Below are 17,537 nucleotides of genomic sequence, written 5' to 3' on the forward strand. Positions count from 1 at the left end.
TTTGATTAACTTTTATATTAGAAAAAAAAATTATAGATAAATATTTTAAAGGGTTAAATGATTATTTTTATACATTATTAGTGATTTTGAAGAAATAAGTTTTATTAAAATGAAAAAAAAAATCACTTAAAAATAGATAACTTTTACATATATAAGCTCTTAACTTTTAAGCATTTTGAGTTAACTTTTACTTCGGTGTACAATATTTATTGTACAACCTTTGTAAATAAGAATTTGTGTTATTTTTGTTATTTCACCATTAAAATAGTGTGGTTTTTTAATACTCTTGAGAATTCTATTGCTTATTTTCAGTACCTGTGTTGGTTTTCTTATCGCAGTCTCTTCATTCCTGAAAAGCTATTCTCCATAATTTCCAATTATAGTGTGTATATATTGTAATGATCAACAGTTTTGGGAACACAAACAAACCCGAAAAAGGTGAGCAAACTGATAAAAAAAAAAAAAAAAATTAATCACTAAACCTAAGTTAGAACTGATTTTATGCACTAATCATCTCTGACGTTGTTTTCTTCGACATTTGAAACAATCGGAACAAGGAGACTCGTTTCTTGTACTAGAATATCTAACTTTGAACTTATTAGATGGAACTTTTAAGTCTTCAATCAATACTTGACGAAGCCTTTCATTCTCTTCCATAAGCTCCTCGATTACTTGCTGATGTTTGACTACCTGTATTAACAGGAAAAAACAGAATGAACTTTCAGATTTAGTTTCTTGCTGGCTGTTATCAAGCTAATATGTTTTCATAACAAATATTACAAACTTGTTTAATTCTATTTGTTAATTCACAACTTTGGTTGTTAAATTGGAAAATTGTGCTTTTATACCATAAAACACGTGCTTTTAACCCGGTTGCATGTAGAATTACATACAATCGGTTGCACCTTCTAATTTGTGCAATTTGATAGGTAGTGTCTTTAAGAGTAAGTAAAGGTTTGCGAAAACTTTCACCAAATATTTCCACAAATCTTAGAATTAAATGTTGTGAGTGTGAGTGCAAACAGGCTGATAAAAGAAATTACCATCCGAAGCATCCTGTTTTCTGACTCCAGCTGTTCATCCTGCAGAAATTACCATCCCATATGTTTAGTAAAAGATGACAACCAATCTATGCATTGAAATTTGATAATAACACAACTAACAAATAAGCTTGCTTTGTATACACACCCTGTCATGTAGTTCAGTATCTTCTCCTCTTAAAACTGGATCCTGCAGAAAACCATTGATAAGCTTCTCTGTTCGATTTCCCAAAGCCAATTTTGAAGGCACATTTTCAATCCCTGTATTCCCTTTTCCATTGGTTACTGGACTTTGATTGTTCATGTTTGGTGTTTTCTTTCCAAATTGTGCAATACTTCCCAAAGGATCTCCTTGAACAACAGTCATACTACTTTGCACAGACGAAGGAAGAAGACCTTGCCCAATAGATAAATCAGGAGCTACTCCAAATTTCATCATCATTTTGCTCACTAATCCCTAATAATTCAAAATATCAAACCTTTAAACAAAAATCTGATTGAGTTTAAGAGATCATAGTAAAGTTGATACATACTATAACGGATATCTGGATTTGTTGTACCACTCCAGGTTTCAGTGCAAGACCTGCACAGGTACATATTGATATATTAACAGCTAACAGGAAACACAAAAACAGCAGAGGGAATGCTCAAAGTTTGACTATTACGACTGATTTAACCAGTACGCCTAAACCATAACATATCCGAGTTCTCCTTCTCAAAGTTTCCAAAAAAGTAATCATATAATAACATAACATATTTGATTCTTAGAAGCATACATAATGTAGAATTGTAGATGGAAATATTTGAAAAAATCTAGTAAGTTATGTTTTACAAGATCAAAGTGTGTCACCATAGTGACCTAATAAACTCTCTAATTTTCTCCTCCTCAAAGCTACACCGCTTGAGTGGCTTTCTTTTATGATCTCTATTGCCTGACCTTCCCTGATGCCTTGTTACCGGAGATTGGTTCTACTGGTTCGTTGTTTCTTTCAGCTAAAGGCTAAATATGGTCCTACACAGAGGGACATTGGTTAATTTCAGCAGGTTGTATTCAATAACACTAATTCCGTTGGTTGTTGCTAGATCAACATATGCCTGATCGGCTGAGTTATAGAACATTAAAAATAAAAATAAAAAAGCACAATTGCCATTTTTAGCTATGAACTTGGAATTGATACTAAGCAACTTAAACTAACCACCACTCTTATCAAATGTTCTTCACTAACTTAATCATGGCCTAAAAAGAAGAGTTCAAACCTAGAAACTTTTTCTTTTTCTCATCCCTGATTCATGAAGCTGTGAATTCAACTTTTCTAGTCCTTGCTCAGATCCTCTTTCAATCAACAATGAGATGTGGAACAGAAAAGGTCTTTATTGAAAAGTTATAAGGGTTCACCCACCGCAATAACAACGTTCTTTCGGTTAATATATTACTAATAGGATACCAAACAAACATTTCCTCTCTACTATTTGGTAGAGAAATAATAAGTACCTATATGGCTACATGCTAAAAGAATTTGCTGATTAAGTGATTAAGAAACCACCAATTTGATACATCTTTTGACCTGTTCTTTTTGTGAAACAAAGCTAGGGCTTTCCGCCTCTCTCACATCTGGTTTGGAGAAATTGTTAACAAAATGACTTAATGTTTTCAACTGTCACTAACTTATACACTTCACTACTTCTTAATAACATGAATTAATGTAAGTTGCAATTCTCAATGGTCTTTTAGATGACGAAAACTAAAATAAAAATCACTTATCTATTAGAGTAAAAGACTCTACATAGACAGCTGTGATATCATGGAACAAAAAGGTCTAGATTATGCTGGTTACTGGAAAACCACAGAGAATAATCCCGTACGTACAGTAGTTTGAAACACCTACCATTGGAACTTTGGAAGTATGGCTGGCTATCTTTATCATGGGTGTTTTTAGCTACCGAGTACAGAGGGACAAGATTCATTACTCTATTGTTTCAAACTTTCAATTATTTCACTAATGTTGACCTCATAACTCGATTTATTTGTCACTCTTGATTTCTTTTGCAATAAACTACAACTGGCCACCTTAGAAGACATCTAATATATTGTTGCACAACTTGCACTTGAGAGTATCTAAAATGAACTAAACCAAGACAAGCAATATTGTAAAGTGTTATTTTAAGTCACATTACATACCAGCGCCGAAACCATGGCCAAAACCAACTCCACATCCTATGCCTGCCTGAATGTTCTTTGCACCTATCTTCTTTAACTGAAAAGGAAATCCAAGATCAAGGTGAAAATAAATAAACAATAACATACATTCACACAAACAGAGAATTTATAACGAACGAAAAAGATAAAAACAATCATCAATAAGAAAATAACACGGGGTAATAAGAAGAAGAAAAAAAAACTACATACAGATTGATTCACATGTCTTCCAATACCAGAGAAAGCGTGTGTAGCACCACTAGCAGCACTCATAACTTGATTCAGCATAGGGATAGCACCTAACAAGATTGGTCTATTGATTAAAGATTCTTCATAGCAACTCGTCCCACAGAACAATAAAACAAGTTGAAAACTGAGAGTAACAAAAACATATTTCACAGAAGTGGCTTAAGTTAATGAACATGTACAGACAATGTATTGCCAACAAAAATGTATTAGAAAGAAAAACAAAAAGTGAGAGAATTGTCCATAAACAGAATTTGGGATAATCAAGGCATCATATTGCACTAAACCCCTAACCATCTAGGAATATTATAGAGGTTGGATCAAAACGCAAGCTTCGCCTGAATATAAAGTTTGTCTGAATTGTGGGAACCTATCTTCCTACCAACTGAAGAAGCTGTTGTGTTAAAACCTTCCTACATTGAATTCTTCCATGAAGGTCGAAGCAGTCCAGCAATACATGCTTATCGGGCAAAGTAACCCCCAAAGAACTTAAACAAACATTTTTGTAGGTGGAGTTACCCTCTCTAGGACTATAGTGTGGGAGCTTTAGATTAGTTAACCTAATTACAGCTATCCTTCCAAATAATCACCATCAAAAAGTACAATACAAATCGAACACAAATGTATCATCGGCGAAAAGAATATTCAGAGTTTTAGACAATAAGCAGCATGTCTATAAACACCAATATCCAAATTAAGAACCTGCTCCATTAACAAGACCAACAATTGTCTATAAAAATTAAAAAAAGAAATAGTACACAAAATGCAAGAGCCCTTGAAGAACAAATTCAAAAATCAGAAAATAAAGTGAGCCAAATTGCATTTCAAGAGGAACATATAACCATTAACCCAATCCTTTTGACAAGACAATGATCCACAATTACCTATCTCATTTCTCCAGATTACCAATACATATCTATACCCCTTTAAAGGCTTTAATTCCTAAGAATTGGGCATTCACAAAAAGTTACAACTAACACAAAACTGGTAAAAAATTAGCCTAATTTAAGGCAAAAGAAAATCCTTTCTGGGTTATCTCTCCTGCAAACAATCAAGAATCAACACAAACTAAAACAGAAACCAGAAAAATTGCTTCCAATTAAACATAATACAGCACCAAATTGGAACTTTACAGGGTTTTTGAGGAGGTAATTCATTTGGGTTATCCCCATTTTTGCGTTTGAACAAAGTTCCGAAATCCATAACCAGAATGTGAAATCTGAAATGAGAAGAGGAGAGAGAGAAAGTACCTAAATTGATAGGGCGGCCAACACCGATACCAAGACCACAACCAACGCCAAAGCCAGTGAAGACCTGACCCACTTTAAGCGTAAAGGGAAACTCGATTCTCATACTTCCACTTTGCCGCACTATTATGGTTCCTTTTTCATTCATACTGCTGCTGTTGTTGCTTGTACTTGCTATTGAATTACTGATCTCCATTTCCAAAGGTTTTTCAGGTTTTATGTTTTTCCTGGGAAGTCTCCTCTGTAGAACTGATTTTAGATTTTAAGAGGAGAGACGAAAGAGGTAGGGCCGTAGGGGTCAGTCACTGCTCCGGAAATTGTACTAAAAAATTTAATGAAAAATTAACTAAATTAAGTATTTTTTAATATGAATTAATGAAAAATTAACTGTGATTATGTAACTTTTTTTTTTGCCAAGTGCGCCAAGTGACCCCACTTGATGTGTATTGGTTCCGCGTAGACCTGTCAAAAACCGACCCGAAAATAATGTGTCTTGAACAAGATTTTGTGACCCGTACCCCGATTTTATCCGAACTCGAGCAATCCGAAAAGTAATTTGTCAAAATCCGACGGAACCTGTTTTGGACCTGACCGATTGAAAATCATTGTATTTATAATAATAAATGAGATTCTGAGAAATTTTAAGCATAATAAACACGTTGTTTTTACTATTGTTGTGTGTAATATGATTTTGATTTGAATTATACGTCATTTTATGGTTGAATTTGACTAAATATAAACTTGTGTAGGCAGATTTGTTAATTTGTGCTCATATCTATTATTATATACTAAAAGAGACACCAGGAATGACACGTGTCAATTCCTGGTGCGATTTTTTCCCGCCAAAAATCTTTTCCAAAAAAAGTATATCTGTTTGATTTTTTTTTTATTCTCTGCCTTTCTTATAAACTATTTATGTATGGAAACAAAATTTAGTTTATAAATTATGGTAATAATAGATACGGTGTGATAATAATGATTCTAAATTGGTAATATTTTAGTCAAATCGCTATATTAATAATGAAAAATATATCACTCGATATTTTGGTCAAATTACCATATTAGCATTTTAAATATGCATATTAGATGAATAAATTTAAATGAGTATGTTAAAAAGGTTATAACTATGCAGTAGTTTAGGAGATACTCAATTAAATATTTTGTAAAAAAGATGATCAAAATCCGTGCGTGCACGGGATCTAATCTAGTTTTGTATATTTATCACCTAAATTAATGAAAATATAATGGCATTTTAAAATCTCTCAAACCGTTGGGTCGACCCGAACCCAAAAGTTTTGGGTCTTGAACAAACATCTGTAAACCCGAACTCGATTTAACCCGAAAATAATATTTTACAACCCGATCCGACCAACCCGTTTGATAGGTCTAGTCGCGGACTATATATAGGGGATGTAGAGTCTAATCAAGTCAAACCCGTTACCCAACCCATCTAGAAAATTTTCGGATTTGGTTAGACTTTTCTGGGACAACTTATGATCTACTCTGTATTCTCTCAATTGAAATGAGTTACTCCCTCCGTATTTATTTAAGAGATACACTTGGTCAGACAAGGGTATTAAGGAGAAGAATTGAGTGAAATAAAATAATAAAATAAGTGGGGTTGGGTAGATATTTTAATAAGTAAAACCTGTGGGGACCATGTCATTTTAAGGGGTAGGAGGTGCGGTGTGAAGGAAATAATGCCCTTGGTCCAAGTATGCATTCTATGTTAAGTCTAATAAATGCGGTTCAGTATTAATTAACAAGTTAATAATTCAGTGAGATCAAGTGAGCTGAATGCCTAACTAGAGGCCGCTTCAGTTCAAGTGGAATTAATGATATTAATCCACAGCTTACTCTTGACTGAACCCGTAGGGTCACACAAATAGTACGTAAACGGATCAAGTATTTAATGGCATTAAATACTCCATCTATGAATATTCGGAATCGACGGATCTTGGTTTCAGTGGGAGCTGAGATCGTCACAGGCAAGAAATGAATACTCCGGAAACGATGATATTGCCGGAAACGGAAATATGGATCGTATCGGAAATATAAATATTATCCAAGTCGTAGATGTTGCCGGAAACGGAAACATGGTACGTATCGGAAAATATTATCGGAAATGGAAATATTGCCAGAATCGGAAATATTGCCGGAAACGGAAATATTGTCAGAATCGGATATATTACCGGAATCGGAAAATAATTCCGGAAACGGAAATATTAAATATTTGTTCGAAACGGAAATTAATTCCGGAATCGGAAATGTTAAATATTGTTCGTATCGGAAATGAATTCCGGAATCGGAAATTTAATCGGAAGCGCATCGTACGAATAAGCATCGGACGAGGCCTGCCGGACGAGGCCCAGCACGAAGCCAGGCCATCGCCCAGCAAGCCAAGCGCGCCGCACAAACAGCCACGCCAGGCCCAGCGCAAGGCCAGGCCCAGCAGGCTGCGCAGCGCGCACAGCACGCGCAGCGCGCAGCGCGCGCGGGCGCTGCGTGGGCTGCTGCTCGCGCGCACGCATGGGGGGCCCATCGTGGCTGCCGTGCGTGTGTGTGCAAGTGTTTGTGTTCGTGCACGTTTCCTAAAACATGCAGAGTTCGGTTAATGATTAAATTCCTAATTCTATTTGATAAATTAATTAAATTAGAGTTCTTGTAGGATTCTAGGTTTAATTAATTTGTATCTGAATAGGATTTCGATTCCCTTTCCATACCCCTATAAATATGAGGCTAGGGCTCACAATTTATAACAAGTTTAAAAGTATTCAAAAAGTGAGTTTTTGAGAGAAAACTAAAACACACATCTTGCTCATAAAAGTGCCGAAATTTTCTAGTACCTTAAGGGCGATTCTAGTTGGTCAATCTTAAGGCGGATCCGGACGTGCTGTGGACTATCTATGGAGGGACGACACTTGGAGTCCTAAAGACTTGTTCTTGTTCGGTTCGGGCGCAGCTAGGGAGGGCACGCAACAAAGAGTATGCATCTAAATTATGCTATATGATTATGTGTAAATAATATGTTGTCCTGGGTTAATGGTTGTTTCCGCATGATCTATGTAATGTCATATGTATCATAACCTAACAGTGGTATCACGAGCCCCTTATTATTTTCATAATCTAAATTGCATGAACATGGTTAAATATTACAAATTTGCAAGAATTAAAAGGGGTGATTAATTTTCGTAATTGTTAATTAATTGCAAATTGCGTTTATTTAATTATACGTACGCAGTTTTTCGGCAGTTTCTTCGTTACTCATCCGAATTGAGTGATTTTTGTGTCAATTCCGCATGTAAAAGGCATTCTAAAATTTTGACAAAAATAGTTTTTTTCTGCCGAACCCAGAATTCTCAAATTCGAAGCCTAACTATGACTTTTCGAAGGTTTTAGTTTTTCGAATGAAAAATTTCGTAAATTTAAGATGTTAAATTAAATATTTGCGATTCTTGTTGATAAATCTTGAATTTTTGATTGACCTACTGCATATGTTTAACAAGTTTTAATGCCTAGTCTTGTTAATTATGCAATCTAATTTGTAATTATGATTAATTTGTTGAAAATTAGAATAATTTAGAATTAATTTGATTTTCATAATTAATTGTAATTTAATTAGAAACCTATGATTAAAAACCACCATAAAAATTGTAAATTTATGATAAATTTTAAATTTTTATGACCTAGACTTGAATCCATAACAATCGGAAATCAATTGGATAATAAATTTTCGATTTTTCGCCCTAAAATTATGAAATTAATATTATTTATTAATTTGTCATTAATTTTAAATATAAATTTTAAATTTTTATGCGATTCGTTCATAAAACTTGCACGCACGAAGCAATGGACGCTTCGTGTTACCCTTAAGGGGTGTTGTATAATGCGGGCATGCGACGACGAGCAAGGGAGCTCGTCGCCCGTGCGGCACGAATGCAATGAGCAAGGGCGTAGTGCACGAGCACAAGGCAGCAGCCCTGCCTTGTGTCGTGTGCCACGAGCAATGGACGAATGGGCATGGGCGAAGGGCGAGCCAAGGCAGTCGCGTGTGGGCAGCAAGCGAGCTGCGCCACAACGCGCGCTGCCTCGCACAAGAGCGCGCAGCCTCGCGCGCAGCGAGCGCAAGCTCGCGTGCCACGAGCGCTGCGCCCAGCATTGCTCGCGCGCACAGCCAGCATTGCTCGCCCGCACAGCGAGCGATGTCGCCCGCCCAGCGAGCGATGGCTCGCGCGCCCAGCGAGCGATGTCGCGCGCGCACTGCGAGCGATAGCTCGCGTGCGATGAGCGCTGGCGCGCGCAGCGAGCACCAATGCGTGCGGAGGCTTGCGATGGGGATGCAGCAGCTATGCGACGAGCGCATGGGCTGCGCGCACATGGCCAGCAATGGCTGTGTGCGTGCGGCCCATGGGCGTGCAACGCGTAGGGTGTTTGCGTTACGATTAAATCGTTTTGAATGTTTAATTTGAAAATTTCAGTTCACGTAATTTTAATTAATTTTAAAATTAATAATTTAAATTAATTTCTTGGATTTTAATTTTGAATATTGTAATTATAATAAATGTTATTTATTCTAATTATTTTACTAAAATTAAAATCATGAATTAATTTAAATACGACTGAAATTAAATTAAACTTTTTGGATTCAATTGTAAATTTATATGAGCTTTAAATTAAATTTGTATGTTTCCGGTTGGACTAGAAATACATTTTTATGTTTAAAATTAGTAAAGCATATAAATTTATTGGTTTAAGTGGGAGCGCTTTTTAGTCATAAACTCTTGATTAGGTCTACAAATCCTTAAGGTTAAAACAACTTGATTAGAATTAATAAGGACTGAATAATTGGTAGATTATTGGTGCCCTTGATTAATTGCTGCAAATGTTTACGTGATGCATAATGTGTTTTACTAACCAGCTATGTGGGCCATTCATGATAATGAATGGGTGAATGGTATATATTGTATATGTACTGTTTTGCAGGTTATGAAGTGACTAGTATGGCCCAAATAGGATAGAAAATATGGTCTGCGTACCATTAATTTGAATGTAATTGGTCTGAAGTACCAAAGTTATTTTTCAATTCAAATATGGTCTGCGTACCATCAAATAGTTGTAATTAGTTATAGCTTATCCTATTTGAAGAAAATGGTGCCTCCCACGGAGATTTTCAAGACGGACTTTGAAGTTAAAGCTTCAAGATGAAGTCGGGCCATACTAGATCACAAATATCTTATGCATGTTTTAAGTTATTTATTGCTTTTAAATATGTCTTAAAATGCATGAGATCAAAAGCTTGATTATGTTGCATGATTAAGGATTTTAGTTCACTTAAAATCTAACCAACATAGTAAGAGCTTTAAGTTCCAAACTTAAAAATTGAGTTAAAAGGTGCCATGCCAAAATATACACTTGCTTGGATATCCTTTACATCAATCTAGTAATAGTTTTCGCTCAGCGAGGTGTTACTTATTGGTCCTAAAGGGGCAAGGTACACAAATAATTGTGAGTACATGTTAGTTTTGGTGAAACTCAACGATATAAGTAAGGAGTCCTTTTATGTCGTGGCAAATTCGATAGGTTTACCTAATAAGTTCTTAGACGTACCTATCAACCAAGAATAGTTTCTAGACTATTAGCAAAAGGCTTTTGCTTACCTAAGATGTTCTAGGATTAAGTCGACAAACTGTGCTTAGTTCTTCAATGATTTTAGGATCTTGGAATCATTTTATTCACACCTGCCGGAACACATAATTTGAATAAAATGCTTAATAAACATTGAATTATGCATGTATGCTAGAATTTAAGTTTATTAAGAGAAACTGTGAATGGTTATTTATTTGTTTATTCTTTTCAATTGTAGTTTTTAATATGGCAAACAACAATTCATTCAACATTCGATCAATTCTCGAAAAGGAGAAGTTGAACGGGAAAAACTTCCTTGACTGGCAAAGGAACTTGCAAATAGTTCTTATGCAGGAAGAAAAGGAGTATGTCCTAGATGAGGCGATGCCCGAAGCTGCAGGCGACGGGGTCACTCAGGCAGCCCTCAATCGTTGGATTGATGCCAACAAGGATGTGAAATGTCTAATGCTCGCCACCATGAGTGCGGATCTGCAGAAAACGTTCATCAACTCAGATGCTTTCACAATCATCAGTGAGTTGAAGAACATGTTCCAAGATCTGGCTCGAGTCGAAAGATTCGAGACTCATAGGCAAATTCTTGAGACCAAACTTAAGAAAGGCGAGCCCGTAAGTCCACATGTTCTCAAAATGATTGGACTCATTGAGAATATGAGTCGCCTGGATCAGCAATTTTCTCAGGAAATGGCTATAGACACCATCCTCCATTCTCTTCATAGCGGGTATGATCAGTTCAAACTGAACTATAGTATGAATAGTCTGGACAAAACGCTCACTGAGCTTCACGGTATGCTGAAGACCGCTGAAAAGACGCTCAAAAGTGATAAGCAGGATGTGCTTATGGTGCGTGGGGGCAAGTTCAAGAAATCTGGAAAGAAGAGGAATGCTAAGAAAGGTGGCAACAAGGCCAGCCCAACTAAGCAAACTGGCGCCAAATCTGCAAAGAGGAAGGTCAGTCAACCCACTTCTGAATCCGAATGCTTCTACTGCAAGAAGAAGGGGCATTGGAAGAGAGATTGCTTGAAGCTAAAGGAAGATCAGAAGAACGGAACAGTCGTTCCATCTTCAGGTATTTTCGTTATAGACTGTATACTTGCTAATTCAACTTCTTGGGTATTAGATACAGGTTGTGGCTCACACTTATGTTCCAATCCACAGGGACTAAGAAGAAGTAGAAAGTTAAGCAAGGGTGAAGTCGACCTACGAGTGGGAAATGGAGCACGGATTGCTGCATTAGCCGTAGGAATTTACTATTTGTCGTTGCCCTCCGGGCTAGTTTTGGAACTGGAAGAATGTTTCCATGTTCCAAGTCTTACTAAAAACATCATTTCAGTTTCTTGCTTAGATGCTAAGGGATTTTCCTTTTTAATAAAAGACAATAGTTGTTCGTTTTATTTTAAAGAGATGTTTTATGGATCTGCTAGATTAGTCAATGGACTTTATTTATTAGATCACGACAAACAAGTATATAACATAAATACCAAAAAGGCCAAAAAGGATGATTCAGATCTCACCTATCTGTGGCATTGTCGATTAGGCCATATAAACTTGAAACGCTTAGAAAGACTTCAAAGGGAAGGAATTCTAGAACCATTTGACTTAGAGGATTATGGTAAATGCGAATCATGTTTACTTGGCAAAATGACAAAGCAACCTTTCTCTAAAGTTGGAGAAAGAGCAAATGAACTATTGGGTTTAATCCATACAGATGTATGTGGACCAATGAGTACAAATGCTAGAGGTGGTTTCAGCTACTTTATCACTTTCACTGATGACTTCAGTAGGTATGGTTATGTCTACCTAATGAAGCATAAGTCTGAATCCTTTGACAAATTCAAGGAATTTCAGAGTGAAGTAGAGAATCAATTAGGCAAGAAGATTAAGGCACTGCGGTCTGATAGAGGCGGTGAATATCTGAGCTATGAATTTGATGACCATCTGAAAGAATGTGGAATTCTATCAGAATTGACTCCTCCTGAAACACCACAATGGAACGGTGTGTCAGAACGAAGGAACAGAACCTTGCTAGACATGGTCAGGTCAATGATGGGTCAGGCCGAACTTCCATTAGAATTTTGGGGACATGCACTAAATACAGCTGCACTCACTATAAATAGAGCTCCGTCTAAAGCTGTCGAAAAGACTCCATACGAATTATGGTTTGGAAAGCCTCCGAATGTGTCTTTTCTTAAGATTTGGGGATGTGAAGTATACGTCAAACGATTAATTTCAGACAAACTTCATCCAAAATCTGACAAATGTATCCTTGTGGGCTATCCAAAGGAAACAAAGGGGTATTACTTCTACAATACATCTGAGAACAAAGTGTTTGTTGCTCGAGATGGTGTCTTTTTGGAGAAAGATCACATTTCCAAAATGACAAGTGGGAGAAAAGTAGACCTCGAAGAAATTCGAGTCGAACAACAAACTCTAGAGAATGCTCAAGATGACATTCAGGATGAAACTCAGAGATCTTTAGAAGAATCTGGTGAGAATCATGGTCAATCTAGAAATGTTACCCCGCGTAGATCGCAAAGATATAGATCTCAACCGGAAAGGTACTTAGGTATTTTGACGAACGAGAGCTATGACGTTCTATTACTTGAAAGTGATGAACCTGCGACTTACAAACAAGCTATGACGAGCCCTAGCTCCAAGCAGTGGCAAGAAGCCATGCAATCTGAATTAGACTCCATGTCTGAAAACCAAGTATGGGATTTGGTCGATTTGCCAGATGGCTACCAAGCCATTGGAAGCAAATGGGTTTTCAAACTGAAAAAGGACAAGGATGGGAAACTTGAAGTTTTCAAAGCTAGATTGGTTGCAAAAGGTTACAGGCAAGTCCACGGTGTGGATTACGATGAAACCTTTTCACCAGTTGCAATGCTAAAATCTATTCGAATAATGTTAGCAATCGCTGCATATTACGATTACGAAATATGGCAGATGGATGTCAAAACTGCTTTCTTAAACGGCGTTTTAACAGAAACTGTGTTTATGACACAGCCTGAAGGTTTTGAGGATCCAAAGAATGCTAAAAAGGTATGCAAGCTAAAGAAGTCAATCTACGGATTGAAGCAGGCATCCAGGAGCTGGAATATACGTTTTGATGAAGCAGTCAGTGACTTTGGTTTCATCAAGAACGCAGACGAATCTTGTGTATACAAGAAGGTCAGTGGGAGCAAAATTGCTTTCCTAGTATTATATGTCGACGACATATTGCTTATCGGAAATGACATTCCTATGTTGAACTCTGTCAAGATTTGGCTTGGGAAATGTTTTTCGATGAAGGATCTAGGAGAAGCACAGTACATATTGGGCATCAAGATTTACAGACATAGATCTAAAAAAGATGATTGGACTGAAGGAAATAATGCCCTTGGTCCAAGTATGCATTCTATGTTAAGTCTAATAAATGCGGTTCAGTATTAATTAACAAGTTAATAATTCAGTGAGATCAAGTGAGCTGAATGCCTAGCTAGAGGCCGCTTCAGTTCAAGTGGAATTAATGATATTAATCCACAGCTTACTCTTGACTGAACCCGTAGGGTCACACAAATAGTACGTAAACGGATCAAGTATTTAATGGCATTAAATACTCCATCTATGAATATTCGGAACCGACGGATCTTGGTTTCAGTGGGAGCTAAGATCGTCACAGGCAAGAAATGAATACTCCGGAAACGATGATATTGCCGGAAACGGAAATATGGATCGTATCGGAAATATGAATATTATCCAAGTCGTAGATGTTGCCGGAAACGGAAACATGGTACGTATCGGAAAATATTGTTGGAAATGGAAATATTACCAGAATCGGAAATATTGCCGGAAACGGAAATATTGTCAGAATCGGAAATATTACCGGAATCGGAAAATAATTCCGGAAACGGAAATATTAAATATTTGTTCGAAACGGAAATTAATTCCGGAATCGGAAATATTGAATATTGTTCGTATCGGAAATAGATTCCGGAAATGGAATTTTAATCGGAAGCGTATCGTACGAATTAGCATCGGACGAGGCCTGCCGGACGAAGGCCCAGCACGAAGCCAGGCCATCGCCCAGCAAGCACGCACGCCACAGCCCAGCGCGCACAAGGCCACGCATGCGTGGGCCGCGCTGCGTGGGCTGCTGCTCGCATGCGTGGGCAGCCCTTGTGGCTGCCGTGTGTGTGTGAGTTTGAGCTCATGCGAGATTCCTGAATCTGCAAGAGTCAGTGTATGATTAAATGTCTATTCCTATTGGATAAATTGATTAAGTAGAATTCATGTAGAATTCTAATTCCAAATTAATTCGCATCCTACTAGGATTACGATTCCTTTTCCATAACTCTATAAATAAAGGCCTAGGGGTCATAATTTATACACAAGTTTCAAAGTATTCAAAAGTGAGTTTTTTGAGAGAAAATTCAAACACCCATCTTGCCCCAAAAGTGCCGAATTTTCTGAGTACCTTAAGGGCGATTCTAGTTGGTCAATCTTAAGGCGGATCCGGACGTGCTGTGGACTTTCTACGGAGGGACGACACTTGGAGTCCTAAAAGACTTGTTCTTGTTCGGTTCGGGCGCAGCTAGGGAAGGCACGCAACAAAGAGTATGCATCTAAACTATGCTAAATGATTATGTGTAAATAATATGTTTCCTGGGTTAATGGTTGTTTCCGCATAATCTATGTAATGTCATATGTATCATAACCTAACAGTGGTATCACGAGCCCCTTATTATTTTCATAATCTAAATTGCATGAACATGGTTAAATATTACAAATTTGCAAGAATTAAAAGGGGTGATTAATTTTCGTAATTGTTAATTAGTTGCAAATTGCGTTTATTTAATTATACGTACGCAGTTTTTCGGCAGTTTCTTCATTACTCATCCGAATTGAGTGATTTTTGTGTCAATTCCGCATGTAAAAGGCATTCTAAAATTTTGACAAAAATAGTATTTTTCTGCCGAACCCAGAATTCTCAAATTCGAAGCCTAACTATGACTTTTCGAAGGTTTTAGTTTTTCGAATGCAAAATTTCGTAAATTTAAGATGTTAAATTAAATATTTGCGATTCTTGTTGATAAATCTTGAATTTTTGATTGACCTACTGCATATGTTTAACAAGTTTGAATGCCTAGTCTTGTTAATTATGCAATCTAATTTGTAATTATGATTAATTTGTTGAAAATTAGAATAATTTAGAATTAATTTGATTTTCATAATTAATTGTAATTTAATTAGAAACCTATGATTAAAAACCACCATAAAAATTGTAAATTTACAATAAATTTTAAATTTTTATGACCTAGACTTGAATCCATAACAATCGGAAATCAATTGGATAATAAATTTTCGATTTTTCGCCCTAAAATTATGAAATTAATAATATTTATTAATTTGTCATTAATTTTAAATATAAATTTTAAATTTTATGCGATTCGTTCAAATAACTTGCACGCACGAAGCAATGGACGCTTCGTGTTACCCTTAAGGGGTGTTGTATAATGCGGGCATGCGACGACGAGCAAGGGAGCTCGTCGCCCGTGCGGCACGAATGCAATGAGCAAGGGCGTAGTGCACGAGCACAAGGCAGCAGCCCTGCCTTGTGTCGTGTGCCACGAGCAATGAACGTATGGGCATGGGCGAGGGGCGAGCCAAGGCAGTCGCGTGTGGGCAGCAAGCGAGCTGCGCCACAACGCGCGCTGCATCGCACAACAGCGCGCAGCCTCGTGCGCAGCGAGCGCAAGCTCGCGTGCCACGAGCGCTGCGCCCAGCATCACTCGCGCGCACCAGCGAGCGATCTCGCGCGCCAGCGCGCGATCTCGCGCGCCAGCGAGCGATGCAGCGCCCCAGCGAGCGATGGCTCGCGCGCACCAGCGAGCGATCTCGCGCGCCAGCGCGCGATCTCGCGCGCTAGCGCGCGATCTCGCGCGCCAGCGAGCGATGCAGCGCCCCAGCGAGCGATGGCTCGCACGCACCAGCGAGCGCGGTAACGCGCGCGCGCTGCGAGCGATAGCTCGCGTGCGGTGGGCGCTGTGCGGAGGCTTGCGTATGGGACAGCAGCAGCTATGCAACGAGCGCATGGGCTGCGCGCACATGGCCAGCAATGGCTGTGTGCGTACAGCCCATGGGCGTGCAACGCGTAGGGTGTTTGCGTTACGATTAGATCGTTTTGAATGTTTAATTTGAAAATTTCAGTTCACGTAATTTTTAATTGATTTTAAAATTAATAATTTGAATTAATTTCTTGAATTTTAATTTTGAATATTATAATTATAATAAATGGCATTTATTCTAATTATTTTACTAAAATTAAAATCATAAATTAATTTAAATGTGACTGAAATTAAAATTAAATTTTTGGATTCAATTATAAATTTATATGAGCTTTAAATTTTAATTAAATTTGTATGTTTCCGGTTAGACTAGAAATACAATTTTATGTTTAAAATTAGTAAAGCATATGAATTTATTGGTTTGAGTGGGAGTGCTTTTAGTCATAAACTCTTGATTAGGTCTACAAATCCTTAAGGTTAAAACAACTCGATTAGAATTAATAAGGACTGAATAATTGGTAGATTATTGGTGCCCTTGATTAATTGCTGCAAATGTTTACGTGATGCATAATGTGTTTAACTAACCAGCTATGTGGGCCATTCATGATAATGAATGGGTGAATGGTATATATTGTATATGTACTGTTTTGCAGGTTATGAAGTGACTAGTATGGCCCAAATAGGATAGAAAATATGGTCTGCGTACCATTAATTTGAATGTAATTGGTCTAAAGCACCAAAGTTATTTTTCAATTCAAATATGGTCTGCGTACCATCAAATAGTTGTAATTAGTTATAGCTTATCCTATTTGAAGAAAATGGTGCCTCCCACGGAGATTTTCAAGACGGACTTTGAAGTCAAAGCTTCAAGATGAAGTCGGGCCATACTAGATCACAAATATCTTATGCATGTTTTAAGTTATTTATTGCTTTAAATATGTCTTAAAATGCATGAGATCAAAAGCTTGATTATGTTGCATGATTAAGGATTTTAGTTCACTTAAAATCTAACCAACATAGTAAGAGCCTTAAGTTCCAAACTTAAAAATTGAGTTAAAAGGTGCCATGCCAAAATATACACTTGCTTGGATATCCTTTACATCAATCTAGTAATAGT

At 37.3% G+C, this 17,537-nt stretch overlaps 1 protein-coding gene across 2 annotated transcripts; it reads right to left on the reverse strand.

Annotated features, from left to right (window-relative positions):
* Positions 1-346: 346 nt before the first annotated feature.
* Positions 347-5,005, reverse strand: LOC110795293 (uncharacterized). 2 transcript variants are annotated; one of them, XM_022000300.2, is made up of 7 exons: positions 4,734-5,005; positions 3,448-3,536; positions 3,220-3,295; positions 1,574-1,623; positions 1,189-1,497; positions 1,044-1,082; positions 347-690 (listed from the first exon to the last, which is right to left on the reverse strand). In XM_022000300.2, exons 1-7 carry the CDS (start codon positions 4,924-4,926, stop codon positions 511-513), a joined length of 936 nt encoding a protein of 311 aa, XP_021855992.1. In that variant the 5' UTR covers positions 4,927-5,005; the 3' UTR covers positions 347-510. The 2 variants fall into 2 exon arrangements, with proteins under 2 accessions (XP_021855992.1, XP_056689188.1); XM_056833210.1 differs by lacking the exon at positions 4,734-5,005 and adding an exon at positions 4,617-4,721.
* Between the last annotated feature and the right edge of the window lie 12,532 nt (positions 5,006-17,537).

The sequence above is a fragment of the Spinacia oleracea genome, chromosome 6 (genome assembly GCF_020520425.1).
Source record: "Spinacia oleracea cultivar Varoflay chromosome 6, BTI_SOV_V1, whole genome shotgun sequence".
NCBI classification, from domain to species: Eukaryota; Viridiplantae; Streptophyta; class Magnoliopsida; order Caryophyllales; family Amaranthaceae; genus Spinacia; species Spinacia oleracea.